Source organism: Triticum urartu, chromosome 1, assembly GCF_003073215.2.
Source record: "Triticum urartu cultivar G1812 chromosome 1, Tu2.1, whole genome shotgun sequence".
NCBI classification, from domain to species: domain Eukaryota; kingdom Viridiplantae; phylum Streptophyta; class Magnoliopsida; order Poales; family Poaceae; genus Triticum; species Triticum urartu.
Window position 1 is genome coordinate 305,763,321 of NC_053022.1, and position 14,542 is coordinate 305,777,862.

Consider the following 14,542-nt stretch of genomic DNA (forward strand, 5'->3'; position numbering starts at 1 on the left):
TGTGGGGAAAAGTGTGCAAACCTCTGCACAGTGTACAAACAAATCATGATTTGTCGTGTCCGCAGTTATGGACATTTTGAATATCTGGTATTTGAATTATTGGTTGATCTCATCATTCTATATAATGAAATTGTTGGGTTAATGTTTATACTTGGTAATTTTGGGATTGAGTTGGGGTTACCTTCTCAATAATGGCATAAACCTGGTAGTAAATAAAGTCTATTTCATTGTTATAGGGAAAAATTAGCTTTATGCAAAATTTAAACTTAGAGCCTCCACCAGCCCAATATGCATATAGAGATAGACAATTCTCATTATTATTCGATGGTGTGAAATTGCCAGTACATTCAATGTACTGACCTACATGGTTGCAACGTCTCATGTTGCAGGAATCTTACGACGAGTAAGTGATACGTTAGGGTTACAATGTCTACACTCAACTTTGTCGTTGGTGTTGTTGGGACTCCACAACTTTTTTGTTACTTCCGCTATATGGATTGAGGTAATAGTATTTATGTTACTTTATACATGTGATTTACGTCTGTTATAAATCCTTGAGTATTGTGTGTGTCAGCATACCGATCTAGGGATGACACTTAAGCACAGAGACTTGATCCATTTGGGTCGGGTCGCTACAAGATGGTATCAGAGCACATGTTGACTGTAGGACGTGACCTCAGAGGTTGGCAAGCCCTTAGGAAAAGATTTCTCTAAAACTTTATTTTCAAAAGATTCTTTAACTCTCGTCTTTTATAAGATTTTCCCAATTTTTTCTCACCTCAAATAGACCATACCCCTTTCCCCTTTTGACCACATGAAGATTCGACTGATGAGACCACTCCAAGAAGTACAAGATATCGGACAACTAAGACCACTTCGGAATAAAGAGGATTTTACCGTGCATCTAAATAATTGAAACTACAACGGTTGAAGACTCCAAAGGCTCGAAGAATTTGAAAGCTCTGAAGAATTCCCAGATTGATAGGACCTAGGAAAGCTACCCTTATGGAACTTGTCAGACTATTGAAGCTGCCAATACCTGAGACCAAGGTGTGTCAGAAAAAGACCAGAACATGGAGCGTTAAAACTCAAAGTTTTTGTCAAGAAAACCCCAAGGCAGGAGATAGCAACTATGGAACGATAGCTCATTGCAGAGACATGGGCATAAACATGGATATCCATGATGTTATCGCTCGCTTATGCTATTATCAGCGTGCTGAGTTGAGCATGCATTTCTTCGGAAGGATTGGATGACACAAGGGCTAATGGAGCACCTAATCAACAAAAGATGGAGTTTTAACCTTAGCTGGTGTATCACCAGGATCTGGAGTATTACATCAAGAATTTTAAGATGGACCTTTAGGAAGCCGTATTTGACAAGGAAGCATTTCGTGAAGAACTCAGGAACCAAAAGCTGAAAGTAGCCAAGCTGGAGGAGCAAAACCTCGAGATACCGGAGATTCATCAGGAACTAAAGGACAGTAGGGCCATGGTTCTTGCCAAGGATGTCAAAACCCAGAAGTTTGGAACGCAACTCCAGAATATTAAAAGACGTCACAAGAGACTTCACGTCAACAGAGATGACCTGGGAGAAGAACTTGAGAAGATCAGCAAGCACGATTAGAAGAAGACCAAACCCCTGTTATATACTTATGTTAGATGTGACGATTGTGAGGTGTCATTTGTTTGATGTTTTTCCGACAGCCACAAAATAAAATCTGTCTCTTCAAAACTATTGTTTGTATTGTGTGTATCCCTCTCTATATCTCTTATCTCACCTCAAAACCCTTGGAACCAATAGAGGATGAATGGAGATGAACTCATATTTTCTGCACCGATGACTCAATTGGAGACAGACCGATGGATTCAGAACATGGAAGATCACATGAAGAATAACACTATAGCCGGAAAGGATATGGCCCAGCATCCTCTTCAGTGCTTTAAAAGAGGTGCTGCTACTTGGTGGAGGATGTACCAAACCATCAATGGATGGCAAGGAGTAACCACTTGAAAGAATTTAAGTTGACTCTGCAAAGGTCTCATCTTGTGTCCCCGAAGTTGAAGCCTTATGGAAATGATATGAAGAAACCTTGTGCATGCAAGCTCTATGGAGAAATAGGACACAAGGATGAATGCCCTCATTGTGAAGAAAGTCACCTAGCTGAAGAATGCCCAACTAGGCAGATTACTTGTTTCTTGTGTGAAGGGACTACCCACTACCCTGCTCAGTGTCACATTTACCCCATGGTACAAAGAACCATCCAGCAGAAGAAAGAAGCAATGAAAGGAGCCCTCATGGAAATTGTAGAAGAACCTGTGATGAAGGAAGAGGTGTAGGACACACCCGAAGAAGACCCAATTAAACCCTGCACCAAGTCATGCTATTCATGTGGAGAAGAAGGACACATCTCCCAAAATTGTCTGAAGGGGGGTCTAGTAGCATTTCCGACAGTGGAAGTAGAGTATGACACACAGGAAATAGAAGCCCTGATTCGCACGAAAAAGTCGAGGAAGAGAAATATATTGGATTCCAGGAACAAACCAATTTCTACAAAGAAGGACCTGAGTCATATCACATGTTTCAGGTGTAGAGATTAAGGGCACTACTTCAGCAGTTGCCCAAAAAGGAAGCCGAGGACCCAAGGAGGCTATGTAATCACAAGGAAACCTCAAGACTGGTCAAAAGTAATGTGTTTTCGTTGTAATGAAGTAGGGCACCTTACCAGAGATTGTCCCAATCAGAAGGAGACTTGTGCTGAATAGTTGAGCTGAAAAAGAAATATAGTAGTAGTGGGAACATTTCTTTTATATTGAGGTGTTGAGTTGAGGCATGTAATGGAAATGCAAGAGATTGTAATAAATTCATGAAATTAATAAAGTTCATGTGTCATGACTTCATACATTGAATTTTATGAGTTACTCTATGAAGAAAGATTTTGACCATTTTCGAGGATATGCGAAATATGGTCTATGGAAGAATTTATGCATTTCAAGGGTGGTAGTACCCTGTGAGGACACTTGAACCCTGGAAAAGATAATGATATTCCATGGAGTGGACTTCAGACAAAAATAAGTATGAGTTTTATCTCGATATGCGGGATACCCAAAAATATGAAGGGATGAAGTACTATTGGATATAAAGGAGGTACAATGTGGTAATATGGAGCAATTGTAACCCCAGGATGAGTTCAATGTTTACAAGTGATGAGATGGGCCATAACCCATAGGCTCCAGGACCTGCCAAGAAGTAAGCACACTCTTGCTGAAGGAAAAACCCTGGAAGAGGATATGCCTTTATCAACAGACGATCTTATAGGGGTTACGCAAAACCTGAGAGTGTGAAGAAACAATAGGTGTTTGTTTGGCTTGCAGAATCAGTGGATTATTCGAACTTAGTTCGTGGACAAGAGGAAGTCTGCAATGCTTGTGAGGATGAACGAGTGTTAGAATGCGAGATTCACTAAACCATATGCAAGGTAATGATTTGGGTGCGGAATGGATTGATCACCATACCGACTTACTCTTATTATTCACCTCTGCTATATGGGATAGTAAATCTGAGTGACTTACCCATAGTAGAGATACAAAGATATCAAAACCTTGTTTAAACCTTAGAATGGTATGACAATTTTCCCTTGTACAAGGCAGTTGTTGCCAACCGTAGGTCATGCGGTGAGAATGAAGCCCAGACCCATTTTCTGCAGGGACCCAGTCAAATTGTTTGATGACCACCATGAGATATCGATAATTGTTTAGTATTGGTGCCAGACCCGTCAGCTAAGAAGAACCAGTCTCGGAAGAACCTTACCAAGATGAAAGGACACAAGAATTTAGGAAAAGGTTATGCCACTACCAGAAGAGCCAGAGTAGGAATTTTCCTGAGAATCAAAAAAGATTGATACCTGTACGACCTGAGTTTTTATGGAACCGTAACCATGTTTCTAAGGGTGGTATCACCCTAGACCCCCCTATGACGATCGATGGATTTTGAGAAGACCCCAAACCTAACCAATTTCTTGCTAGCCTCTTCGAATCTTGAGGGCGAGATTCATTTTAAGGGTGGTAGGTTTGTAACATCCCAAAACTCTAAATTTTGGAATGTTATATTAAACACATAGTTTTGATTGTTTGGTTGATTGTGGTGTGGTTGCTTCTGTGAAATTGAGTGAAATTTGAAACTTTTTGAAAGTTGAATGAGAGGGAATAAAAAGAATTTCCCAAAATTCCACCTTGCATTTATGATCTCCATGAATTCAAATTCATTTCATCACAAAACCCTAGAGAGAAGATGATATGACTTCTTCCATTTAATTAAATGAAAAAGGGGTTTTGAAAATATTTGAATTCCATTTGGAAATATTCCAAATTCGGAAACTTTATGCAACTCAATGAGTTTCATGAGAGAAGATAAAATGACTTCTTCAAATGCTAAGAAAGAGAGTTGGAAGTATCAAAGAATCAAATTGAAAGTCCCTTTGAAGTTATTTTGAAACCCACTTTCAATTTGGAGTTATTTGGTTTTTATTCAAATTATTTTTCTCCAAAAATAAAATAAATGGAAATAAGGGTAAAATAATTCCCTTCAAAGTAAAATTAGGAGAAAATAAATTTGAAATCATTTTGGTATTTTAAAAAATGATTTTTATTGGGTTTTATTGCAATAGTAGCACTATTTGCTTTATTTGATTTTTTGTGGAATTTATTTGCCGCTGAAAACATGTTCATCCTTTAGAAAATCTTTTTCTGAAAATTTTGATATATAATATGCTATATAATTTTTTGTTATTTTTTTTATTTTGTTGTGTGATTTAAAAAAACTGGGCCGACCCAGCCAACCGGGCCAGGCCAGCCGCAGCCCAGCAGCTCCCCGCGCCCGAACCCGCTACACCTCGCTCGCCCGCTCACAGCGCCGAACGCCCGCCACCACTCTCTGTCGCCGACAGGCGGGTCCCACCTGTCGGGTCTATCTTCGACCCCGCGCCGGAGTGTGCCTGCCGCATGCCGCCGACCACCGCCGTCATGTCCGACCTTGACCCCTCCTCGTCGACTTGCCCCCTCCTCCATGCCACCCGTCGCCCCTCCTCCTCTTTATAGCCCTGACCCCGACCCTCTCTCCCTGCTCCAAGTCGCAGCCACCGCCGCACTCGCCGGAGCTCCCGCCTCCGACGAGATCCGCCGATGTCTCGCCCACGTCGTTTCGACGCCGAAGACGAGCGCCGCCACCACCATCAGCTTCAACACCTCGCACCGCTTCTCCCCGACCCTGCGGCCACGCCGGAAGACCACTAGAGTAGCCACCCTGTCGACCCCGACGCCGCTGCCGTCTCCTTCTTCAGCGACGTCGACGTCCACCACCGCGGTAAGCCGTCGTTGCTCCTTGTCCGTCCGATCTAGGTTAGATGGATAGGATTAGATTAGATTCGTTTTTTAGTTCGAATCGGTACGCATTAGTTAGTGAATGTTCTCTGTTTAGCCTCTGTAAGTGAATGTTTTTCATCTAGTAAGCTTCTGTAGTGGACGTTCGTCCGTTAGTTTGCTGTCACGTGGCCACAGACCCAGTTGCAAATAAGTTTTTCTTACAGTTTAGCCCATGGTTTTCAAACCCTCACAACTCTTAAACCGTTTGTCCAAATTCAACGAAACCAACGCCAAATTCTTCGTCATGATCTCAACTATCCAGAGAACTTATAAAATAAACTTTTTGAGATTTAAAATTTGAATTAGATCAGATTCAAATTTGAACTCATTTTGGCTATAACTTGAGTTTTATAACTCCGATTTAATTGATTCTTTTTGCAAATCAAAGCTTTTGACATGTACCTTCTGCTAGAAATTTATGTGTGCAGCCATAAGCCATTATGGGCTCTGGCATAATAAGACATTGGTGGTAAGACATTGGTGGTAAGCAGTATGACTATCACCGCCCACAAGTCTTTGTGTTCTACTCGTGCATATCATCTACGCATAGGCCTGGCTCGGATGCCACTGCCGGGAAATGTATTATGGAAAACAAAAAAAATTATATTCACACGCAATGATCTATCCATGGAGATGCATGGCAACGAGGGGGGGAGTGTGTCTACATACCCTCGTAGACCGTAAGCGGAAGCGTCTAACAACACGGTTGATGTAGTCCAACTTCTTCGTTGTCCAACCGATCAAGTACCGAATGCACGACACCTCCATGTTCTACACACGTTCAGCTCGGTGACGTCCTCCGCCTTCTTGATCCAGCAAGACGGCGAGGTAGTGGATGAGTTCCGGTAGCATGACAGTGTGTTGACGGTGATGATGAAGTGATCTCTGCAGGGCTTTGCCTAAGCACTACGAAAATATGACCGGGGGTGTAAACGGTGGAGGGGGCGCTGCACACGGCTTGGCAATTGGTTGTTCTATGCTAGGCGCCCCCACCCACATATATATAGGTGGGAGGGTGGGAGGAGCCGCCAAGGGGGCGCCCAAGTAGGGGGAATCCTACTTGGGGTCTCTCCCAAGCCGCGCCCCCCTTTCCTTATTTGGAGCGCGGGAAGAAGAAAATAGGAGGTGCCCCCCTTTCCTTTCTCTCCTGAGGAGGGAAAGGCAGGAGGGGCCACCCCTCCCCTTTCCTTCCCCTTAGGGCCGGCCAGCCAGCCATGGGAGGGGCGCACCAGCCCCCTTGTGGGCTGGTCCCTCCCCTCCTTTGGCCCATAAGGCCCATACCTACCCAGGGGTGCCAAATTGAAGGGGAACTATCGGTGCCCAAAAGTAGGGGTCCTTTTTGTACCCCTTTACTTGTGCGCGGGCAGTCGCAGCCACACTCCTGCGGCCACGCTTGGCGGGGCAGAGGAAGCGAAGGCACAAGACTACCAGAGCAGCGCCAAGCGGAAGGCGCGAAAAGCAGAGGGACAAGGTGGGCTTTCCCCGGCAAGAGCCTTGCCGGGGGAGCTTACGTAGCTCCGGAAAGAGTCTTGCCGGGGCAACTTTCCCAACACTAGCAGAACTGCCACCCTTGAGCCTGAGGGCTCCGACACCGTCGACAACATTGGAACCAAGGCTCGGGAGGTGCCTGCATGGTGGCATGCCGATCTTTGTAAAGACCAAGAACATACAAGACTAGATGAGGACTAGAAGACAGAAATCCCCCCCGGCAAGATCCTTGCCGAGGACGCTCACGAGACCCCCAGCAAGACCCTTGCCGGGGACACCTGCGAGACCCCGGAAAAGCCCTTGCCGGGGACATCTGTGGGGCCGCAGCCAGGCCCCCACCTGCCAAGGCTCCACCGCCGTTCCAACACAGCGGTCAACCCGCCAGCGAGGCAGGCACCTGCGTGGCGACATGCAGCTTCCAGGCCAACTCAGCAAGCACCTGCGTGGTGGCATGCATATCTTCATGAAGACTCTGCCACCGCACCAACTCAGCAGCCAGCCAGCGTGGCGCTGCATGCCTAGTCGGCTTGGACGAGCGTCAGAGCGAGACGAGGCGGCGACGGACGAGACGAGCTTCCTTGCCGTCCCCGATAAAGTGAGAGGGCACGTTGGCAGCACATTAAATGTGTTTGTCCTACGGTGCCAGGCAATAGACTTGTATACAATACAAACTTTCCACCTCCTGTGTGCCACTGTGGCGACCCGTTTGGCTATAAAAGGAGGCCCGAGGCATACTGGAGGGGGATTCAGACTTTTTGGACCCTGCACGCTTTGTAGCTAGTCCAAGAACATCAGATAAACACAAACCAACAGGAGTAGGGTATTATACGTCACTTGCGGCCCGAACCTGGATAAATTCCCATGTTTTGATCTTCTAAACCCGCTCTTTCCACAGCCCCGCGCCCGCCAACCGTAGAAGGGATTCCCCGTGATCCCATAGGTGTCGTTTCCACCGACAGGAACGTAGCATGTAATTTTTAAAAAAAATCCTACGATCATGCAAGACCTATCTAGGAGATGCATAGCAACGAGAAGGGGATAGAGTGTGTCCAGGTACCCTCGTAGACCGAAAGCGGAAGCATTAGGTTAACGCGGTTGATGTAGTCGAACGTCTTCATGATCCAATCGATCCAAGTACCGAGCGTACGTCACCTTCGTGTTCAGCACACGTTTAGCTCGATGACGTCCCTCGAACTCTTGATCCAGTAGAGGGTCGAGGGAGAGTTCCGTTAGCACGATGACGTGGTGATGTTGATGTGATTCATGCAGGGCTTCGCCTAAGCACAATGACACTATGACCGGAGGAGTAAAGTGTGGAGGGGGCACCGCACATGGCTAAGAGAACTATTGATGTGCCTTTGGGGTGCCCCTGCCCCCGTATATAAAGGAGGGGAGGAGGAGGTGGCCGGCCCTAGGGGTGGCGCGCCATGGGGGGAGTCCTACTAGGACTCCACTCCTAGTAGGATTTGCCCCCCCCTTCCTTCCAACGGAGAGGGGAAAGGGGAAAGAGGGGAGAGGGAGAAGAAAAGGGGGACCGCGCCCCCACCCCTTGTCCAATTCGGATTGGGCAGGGGGAGGCATGCGCCTCCTCTTGTGGCCTTCCTCCCTCTCTCCACTATGGCCCATGAGGCCCATTAACTTTCTCGGGGGGGTTTCGGTAACCTCCCGGTACTCCGAAAAATCCCCGAACCTCTTTCGAACCATTCTAGTGTCCGTATATAACCTTCCAATATGTGAATCTTAACCTCTCGACTATTTCGAGACTCCTCGTCATGTCCGTGATCTCATCCGGGACTCCGAACAAACTTTGGTCACCAAAACACATAACTAATAATACAGATTGTCATCGAACGTTAAGCGTGCGGACCCTACGGGTTCGAGAACTATGTAGACATGATCGAGACACATCTCCGGTTAATAACCAATAGCGTAACCTGGATCCTCATATTGGTTCCTACATATTCTATGAAGATCTTTATTGGTCAAACCGCATAACAACATACGTCATTCCCTTTGTCATCGGCATGTTACTTGCCCAAGATTCGATTGTCGGTATCATCATACCTATTTCAATCTCGTTACTGGCAAGTCTCTTTACTCATTCTGTAATGCATCATCCCGCAACTAACTCATCAGTCACATTGCTTGCAAGGCTTATAGTGACGCGCGTTACCAAGAGGGCCCAAAGACACCTCTTCGATACACGGAGTGACAAATCCTAATCTTGATCTATGCCAACCCAACAAACACCTTCGGAGACACCTGTGGAGCATCTTTATAATCACCCAGTTCTGTTGTGATGTTTGATAGCACACAAGGTCTTCCTCCGGTATTCGGGAGTTGTATAATCTCATAGTCAGAGAAATATGTATAAGTCATGAAGAAAGCAATAGCAATAAAACTAAACGATCATTATGCTAAGGTAACAGATGGGTCTTGTCCATCACATCATTCTCTAATGATGTGATCCCGTTCATCAAATGACAACACATGTATATGGCCGGGAAACTTAACCATCTTTGATTAACGAGCTAGTCAAGTAGAGGCATACTTGGGACACTCTGTTTTGTCTATGTATTCACACGTGTACTAAGTTTCCGGTTAATACAATTCTAGCATAAATAATAAACATTTATCATGACATGAGAAAATATAAATAACAACTTTATTATTGTTGCTAGGGCATATTTCCTTCAGTCTCTCACTTGCACTAGAGTCAATAATCTCTCCCTAATTAATAATAATAAAGCACGGATTGAGTCTCCGGATTCACCGTCGCGGCCTTTTTACACAAAGCCCCCCTGAAGTTTTGGATAATTAACCCGAGCTGCAGATCTAAGTTAGTAATAAAGTAAAAAAAAGATTCGATTGTTCACGGGACATGGAGGCTGCTTCGCCACAGGGGATCCAACTTCTCGCTTCGCCACCCCAGTCTCCACCTGCCCCAATCTTCAGGCCGTCGTCCCCAACCCACCAGGAGATCGGGGTCGACTTCGTCGCCGGCGACGGCGCCCTCGCGTTCGGCTCCGGCATCAGGGGCCTGAACATGTTAGGGTCGTTCGAGCTGGTCCTCCTCCCGCTCCTCGCGCTGCTCTTCCCCTCCCCCGCCCCCGCCAGTGTCGCCTCGCTGTGCCCGCTCGCGGCGACCTCCAACGCCTCCTCCCACACCTACGCCCGCCCCGTATCCCACCTTCTTCGACGATGTCGTCGACAAGTATGGCTGGGACACCGACGCCCAGGTCCAGGTCTAGCCACTCGACGCCGAGGGCGCGCTCGTCGGCGCCGTGCAACGCTACGAGTTCCACGCCCACGCGAGGGGCACCGCGGTCGCGCTGGCGCGGGCCAACCGACGGGGCCGTCGATTGGGGTCGCTCCGACGCCCCCACGGTGGAGGAGGTGGTCGGGCCCGACGGGGTCGACTTCGTCGCCGGCGATGACGCCCTGGCGTTCGGCTCCGGGGTCACGGACCTAAACATGGTAGGGCCGTTGGAGCTGGTGGTCTCCAATGGCGCTGGCGAGGGCCTCGCAGAGCTCGAGTTGCTGTCGGTGAGTGCTATTTGACTTTTAGCTTTGCTATTGCTTCAAATTTTTTGCTTCTGGTTGCTTGCTATTCTGTTGAAGTTGTGTCACATTTGAGATGAAGCAGTTGCTACCATTGGTGAATGGTCTAGCTGCTGCATACCCCTTTTCTGTTTGTGACTTTGAATTTATTGTGGTTGTTGTAGTGTCTCCTCACTATTTAGTACATATATATCTGGTTTAATTTTTGTTTTGTGTACATTGTATCGATTGGAACTATTTTCTCCTAGATTTGCAGGTAAATTTGTAAGGATATGCAACAAAATTGAACATCAACACCTTCAGTGTGTGAGGTGCGCGTGGATGACCGATATGTGTGAAGTGCGTGAGGATAGCTATATTCACATTCTTCCAATTTCGAGAGAGGAAGATAACTCAGTAGTACTGCCAATTTTGGCACGCAATGTTCGTTTTTCAGATTCACCATGATTGGTAATGTTGTTTAGTACTGAAAACTTTGTCATGGTTCAATAAATAGGCAGTTAATTTTGTTGTTAGAAAGGCAAAGCAGTGCTACAATAGCATGGTTGATTTTGGTTGCTAGAAGGAAAAGCAGTGCGACAAATTTTAGAACTAGGATGTTGTTTTTCACAGTTCAGTCAAGTATTGCTTATTTGCATTGTACAATCACAATTCTAAGCTTAGGCTTCTTTTAGTTGTGTAGCATTGTAGAACTGGGTCCTTTTTCCTAGCAGATCAACACATTTGGTCGGATTTAGCTTATTTGATAATGAGCAAACAATAAATGGTGTGAATATATGCGGAGTCGATGGAAAACATTGAAGCCAGTAGTTGTATACCTATTTCGAAAATCAGAATTGGTTAGTAACATTCTACATCATGGTATTACGGTTTACAGTACTAAGCTTGATGCTTTGTATGGTTCTTTAATACTAAGATTAATAGTGACGTTGCTGCTTGAGTTACTTTGGATTTAACCTTGTTATGCCAATGACATATATAGGTTTCTCGGTTTGCTGCGCTGCTCTTCACAGTCGTGCAGCTGGCCATCGCCGCTAGGGATTTGTCGTCCAAGGCAGTCAATCCTTTCCTGTAAACTTGCAGATGGAAATCATCATTTTCTCTCATGTTACTTTAGGAAACTTTGCTCTGTCATGTAGCACTCAGTTTTTTAAAAACATACTATATATGTAGCCCTCATCAACGTTGTGCTGGGCCATGAGTGGGCTTCCTCGATTAGCAAAAAAGAGGTGTCGATGTGGGGGATAAGTTTACAGTCAATTGAGTTTGCTTACGATTGGGCTTGAAAAAAAGGGTTCGTTTGTTTAATATAGTCTGCCCTTGCTCCCTTTACATATATACCCATGAGTTTATATATGTCCTCGAGTTACACGGAGTATCAACAAGCCTCATCGGGTATCAACGGGCAGAGGCTGAGGACTGGATAACGAAGGAATGGAAATGGTGGGCTAATTAAATGGAATTTGTGAAATGCATGATTTAAGAAGTTGGTTGCATGGAAATTATATATGTAAGAAATTATGCTTGATTACTGCTGAATGGCTCTCTCGGCAACATGGGCCAGCAGATCTCATCACCATGCCGCAGCCAAGATGGAGCTGGGAGGGAATTACTGAAAGAATGTCCCAAACACAAAATTCTAGATTCTCTACTGAAGGCATATAGGTACACACAGATCTTAGTTGGAAGACCATCCGCCATCGTCTCCGCCGACTTTTTGCCGGAAGACCATCAGTCGTCACCTAGACCTACTTCGCCGCAGGTATCTTTTTTCTTTGTGCAAATTATGACGGAGCTATGTCTGATTTACAGTTTTTACAACCAGAGTTTACTGATGGTTAAACTAGCAATTTAAATTGATGTGAGCAAGTATTTAACACAATTGGTCTGTTGGCATAGGCTCAAGCAAGCACCTCTTCGATCTATATTGTTGCCATTTTGTTTCCTTTGTCAAACTAGCTGCAACAATAATGTTTTTTGCTGTACAATATGGGCATAGAGCCATTTGATACAATAATGTTGTCAATTGATTCCTGTTGTAGTGCTTCTTGCTGTATGGGTTGGTATAGCTGATTCGTTAATGTGTTCACTTAATTGATTCCTGCCGCAGTACTCATTGATTCCTGCCGTAGTACTCACTGAATCTTGACCTACGTCTTATTATATAGCCCATTCATTCGTCACCTGCCATAGAGCATAGTGCTCCTTGCTATACGGCGGACCTGGTGAAACTGTGCAAATAATTAACAAACCAAACCCCACCTGGATAGTGCTACAGATTTGCTTAGTGGGCAGGAATAACTGGTCAGCCATTCGTAACTTCTATTTCTATTATTGCAGCATAATAGTTTTTTACATGGAGCTGACTGTTATTTCTTCTTTTTCACCAGGAGTACTATTTCTTCTTTAAGGGCGTATTTCGGAGGGGAGCATACACATTACCTTGATTGAGTTGAGTTTCGTGTTCTGCATTACTGTTATAAGTTACCAGCAGCAAAGAAAGAGAGTCATGTACTAATAGCTGATAAGGTAGTCTGCTCTTGCAGATCATCTGGTTATTCATTTTCCCATACAAGTGTTACTAAACTCTACTAAGTTCTATAATGACACAAGATTAACTTGTTACAGGACAAGTGTACCGAGTAATAGCAGCAAAGAAAGAGAGTCATGTACTAATATCTGATAAGGTAGTCTGCTCTTGCAGATCATCTGGTTGATCATTTTCCCATACAAGTGTTACTACACTCTACATTTGCGTAGAGTAATAACACAAGATTAACTTGTTACAGGACAAGTGTACAGAGTAATGAGTATGGACAGAAAATTTGTTTCTTCGTCATTTATATTCTACTTAGAATATACTCCCCACGTCTCATAATATAAGATCGTTTTTGACATTAGTGCAGTGTTAAAAATGCTCTTATATTATGTGACGGAGGGAGTAACTCACAAGGTATGAACATAATTACTGTTTTTGTCATGTCAATGTATCCATGGCTGACAAGCTATCTTGGTGACATCATTATGTCTCGTGGATGGGATAAAAAGAAGAAATATATATTCTTGGAGCATGCATCATATGAGTGGGTGGAAGCTAATGTGTTCCTGTTTTTTTATGAAAACGATAACTTTTATTACAAATAAGGAATTTTCTGCGTTTTCAGAAAAGCAAAAGAAAAGCGATTGACAATCTATTCTATGCAAAACTACTGTTCCATCCGATGAAGAATGGTATGTTGGCTTCTTCACGTCCGATCTTCATGCTAAAAAAACATTAATTTTTTTTGCGAAAAAGCTTCCAATCTATTCATATTCAATCATGGCAGTACAATGAACACTAGAAATAAAAATTACATCCAGATCCGTAGACCACCTAGCGACGACTACAAGCACTGAAGCGAGCCGAAGGCGCGCCGCTGTCATCACCCCTCCATCGCCGGAGTCGGACACAACTTGTTGTAGTAGACAGTCGGGAAGTCGTCGTGCTAAGGCCCCATAGGACCGGTGCACTAGAACAGCAACCGCCGCCGATGAAGAATAACGTAGGTTGGAAGGATTCAACCCGAAGACACACGAACGTAGACGAACAACGACGAGATCCGAGCAAATCCACCAAAGATAGATCCGCCGAAGACACACCTCCACACGCGCACCAACGATGCTAGATGCACCGCTGGAACGGGGGCTAGGCGGGGAGTCCTTTATTCCATCTTCAGGGAGCCGCCGCCGTCTCGTCTTCCTGAGCATGACACAAACCCTAACAAGACAGGAAAAAACGACTGAAAACGGAGCCCTCCCGCTGGCCCTTGGCAGGATCCACCGCGCCCCCATGGCCCTAGGGCCACCAGAGATGAGGCAGACCTGCGGCGGCGCCAGCGAGAGGCAGAAACCCTAGCTTTCTTTCTTGGAGGAGGAGCGACTTCACGTTCGGGAGTTAAAAAACACTAATCAGTTTAACCTTATTATTGATGTTTATTAAAATTGGACATTAAAAATGATGCATAATGGCACATGAAGCAGGTTGTGCCTCTTTTTCGCCCGGTGCAACGCACGGGCATTTGTACTAGTCTAGATT

At 45.2% G+C, this 14,542-nt stretch overlaps 1 protein-coding gene across 15 annotated transcripts; it reads left to right on the forward strand.

Annotated features, from left to right (window-relative positions):
• Window positions 1–9,788: 9,788 nt before the first annotated feature.
• On the forward strand, window positions 9,789–13,306 carry LOC125509128. 15 transcript variants are annotated; one of them, XR_007283983.1, is made up of 5 exons: window positions 9,789–10,452; window positions 10,716–11,910; window positions 12,035–12,229; window positions 12,636–12,771; window positions 12,858–13,306. XR_007283983.1 is itself a non-coding variant. In XM_048674034.1 (3 exons), exons 1-3 carry the CDS (start codon window positions 10,108–10,110, stop codon window positions 12,912–12,914), a joined length of 597 nt encoding a protein of 198 aa, XP_048529991.1. In that variant the 5' UTR covers window positions 9,789–10,107; the 3' UTR covers window positions 12,915–13,306. The 15 variants fall into 15 exon arrangements, 1 of the variants encoding a protein (XP_048529991.1); XR_007283984.1 differs by having other exon boundaries at window positions 10,716–10,778; window positions 11,450–12,229; XR_007283995.1 differs by having other exon boundaries at window positions 10,716–10,778.
• The last annotated feature ends 1,236 nt before the right edge of the window (window positions 13,307–14,542 follow it).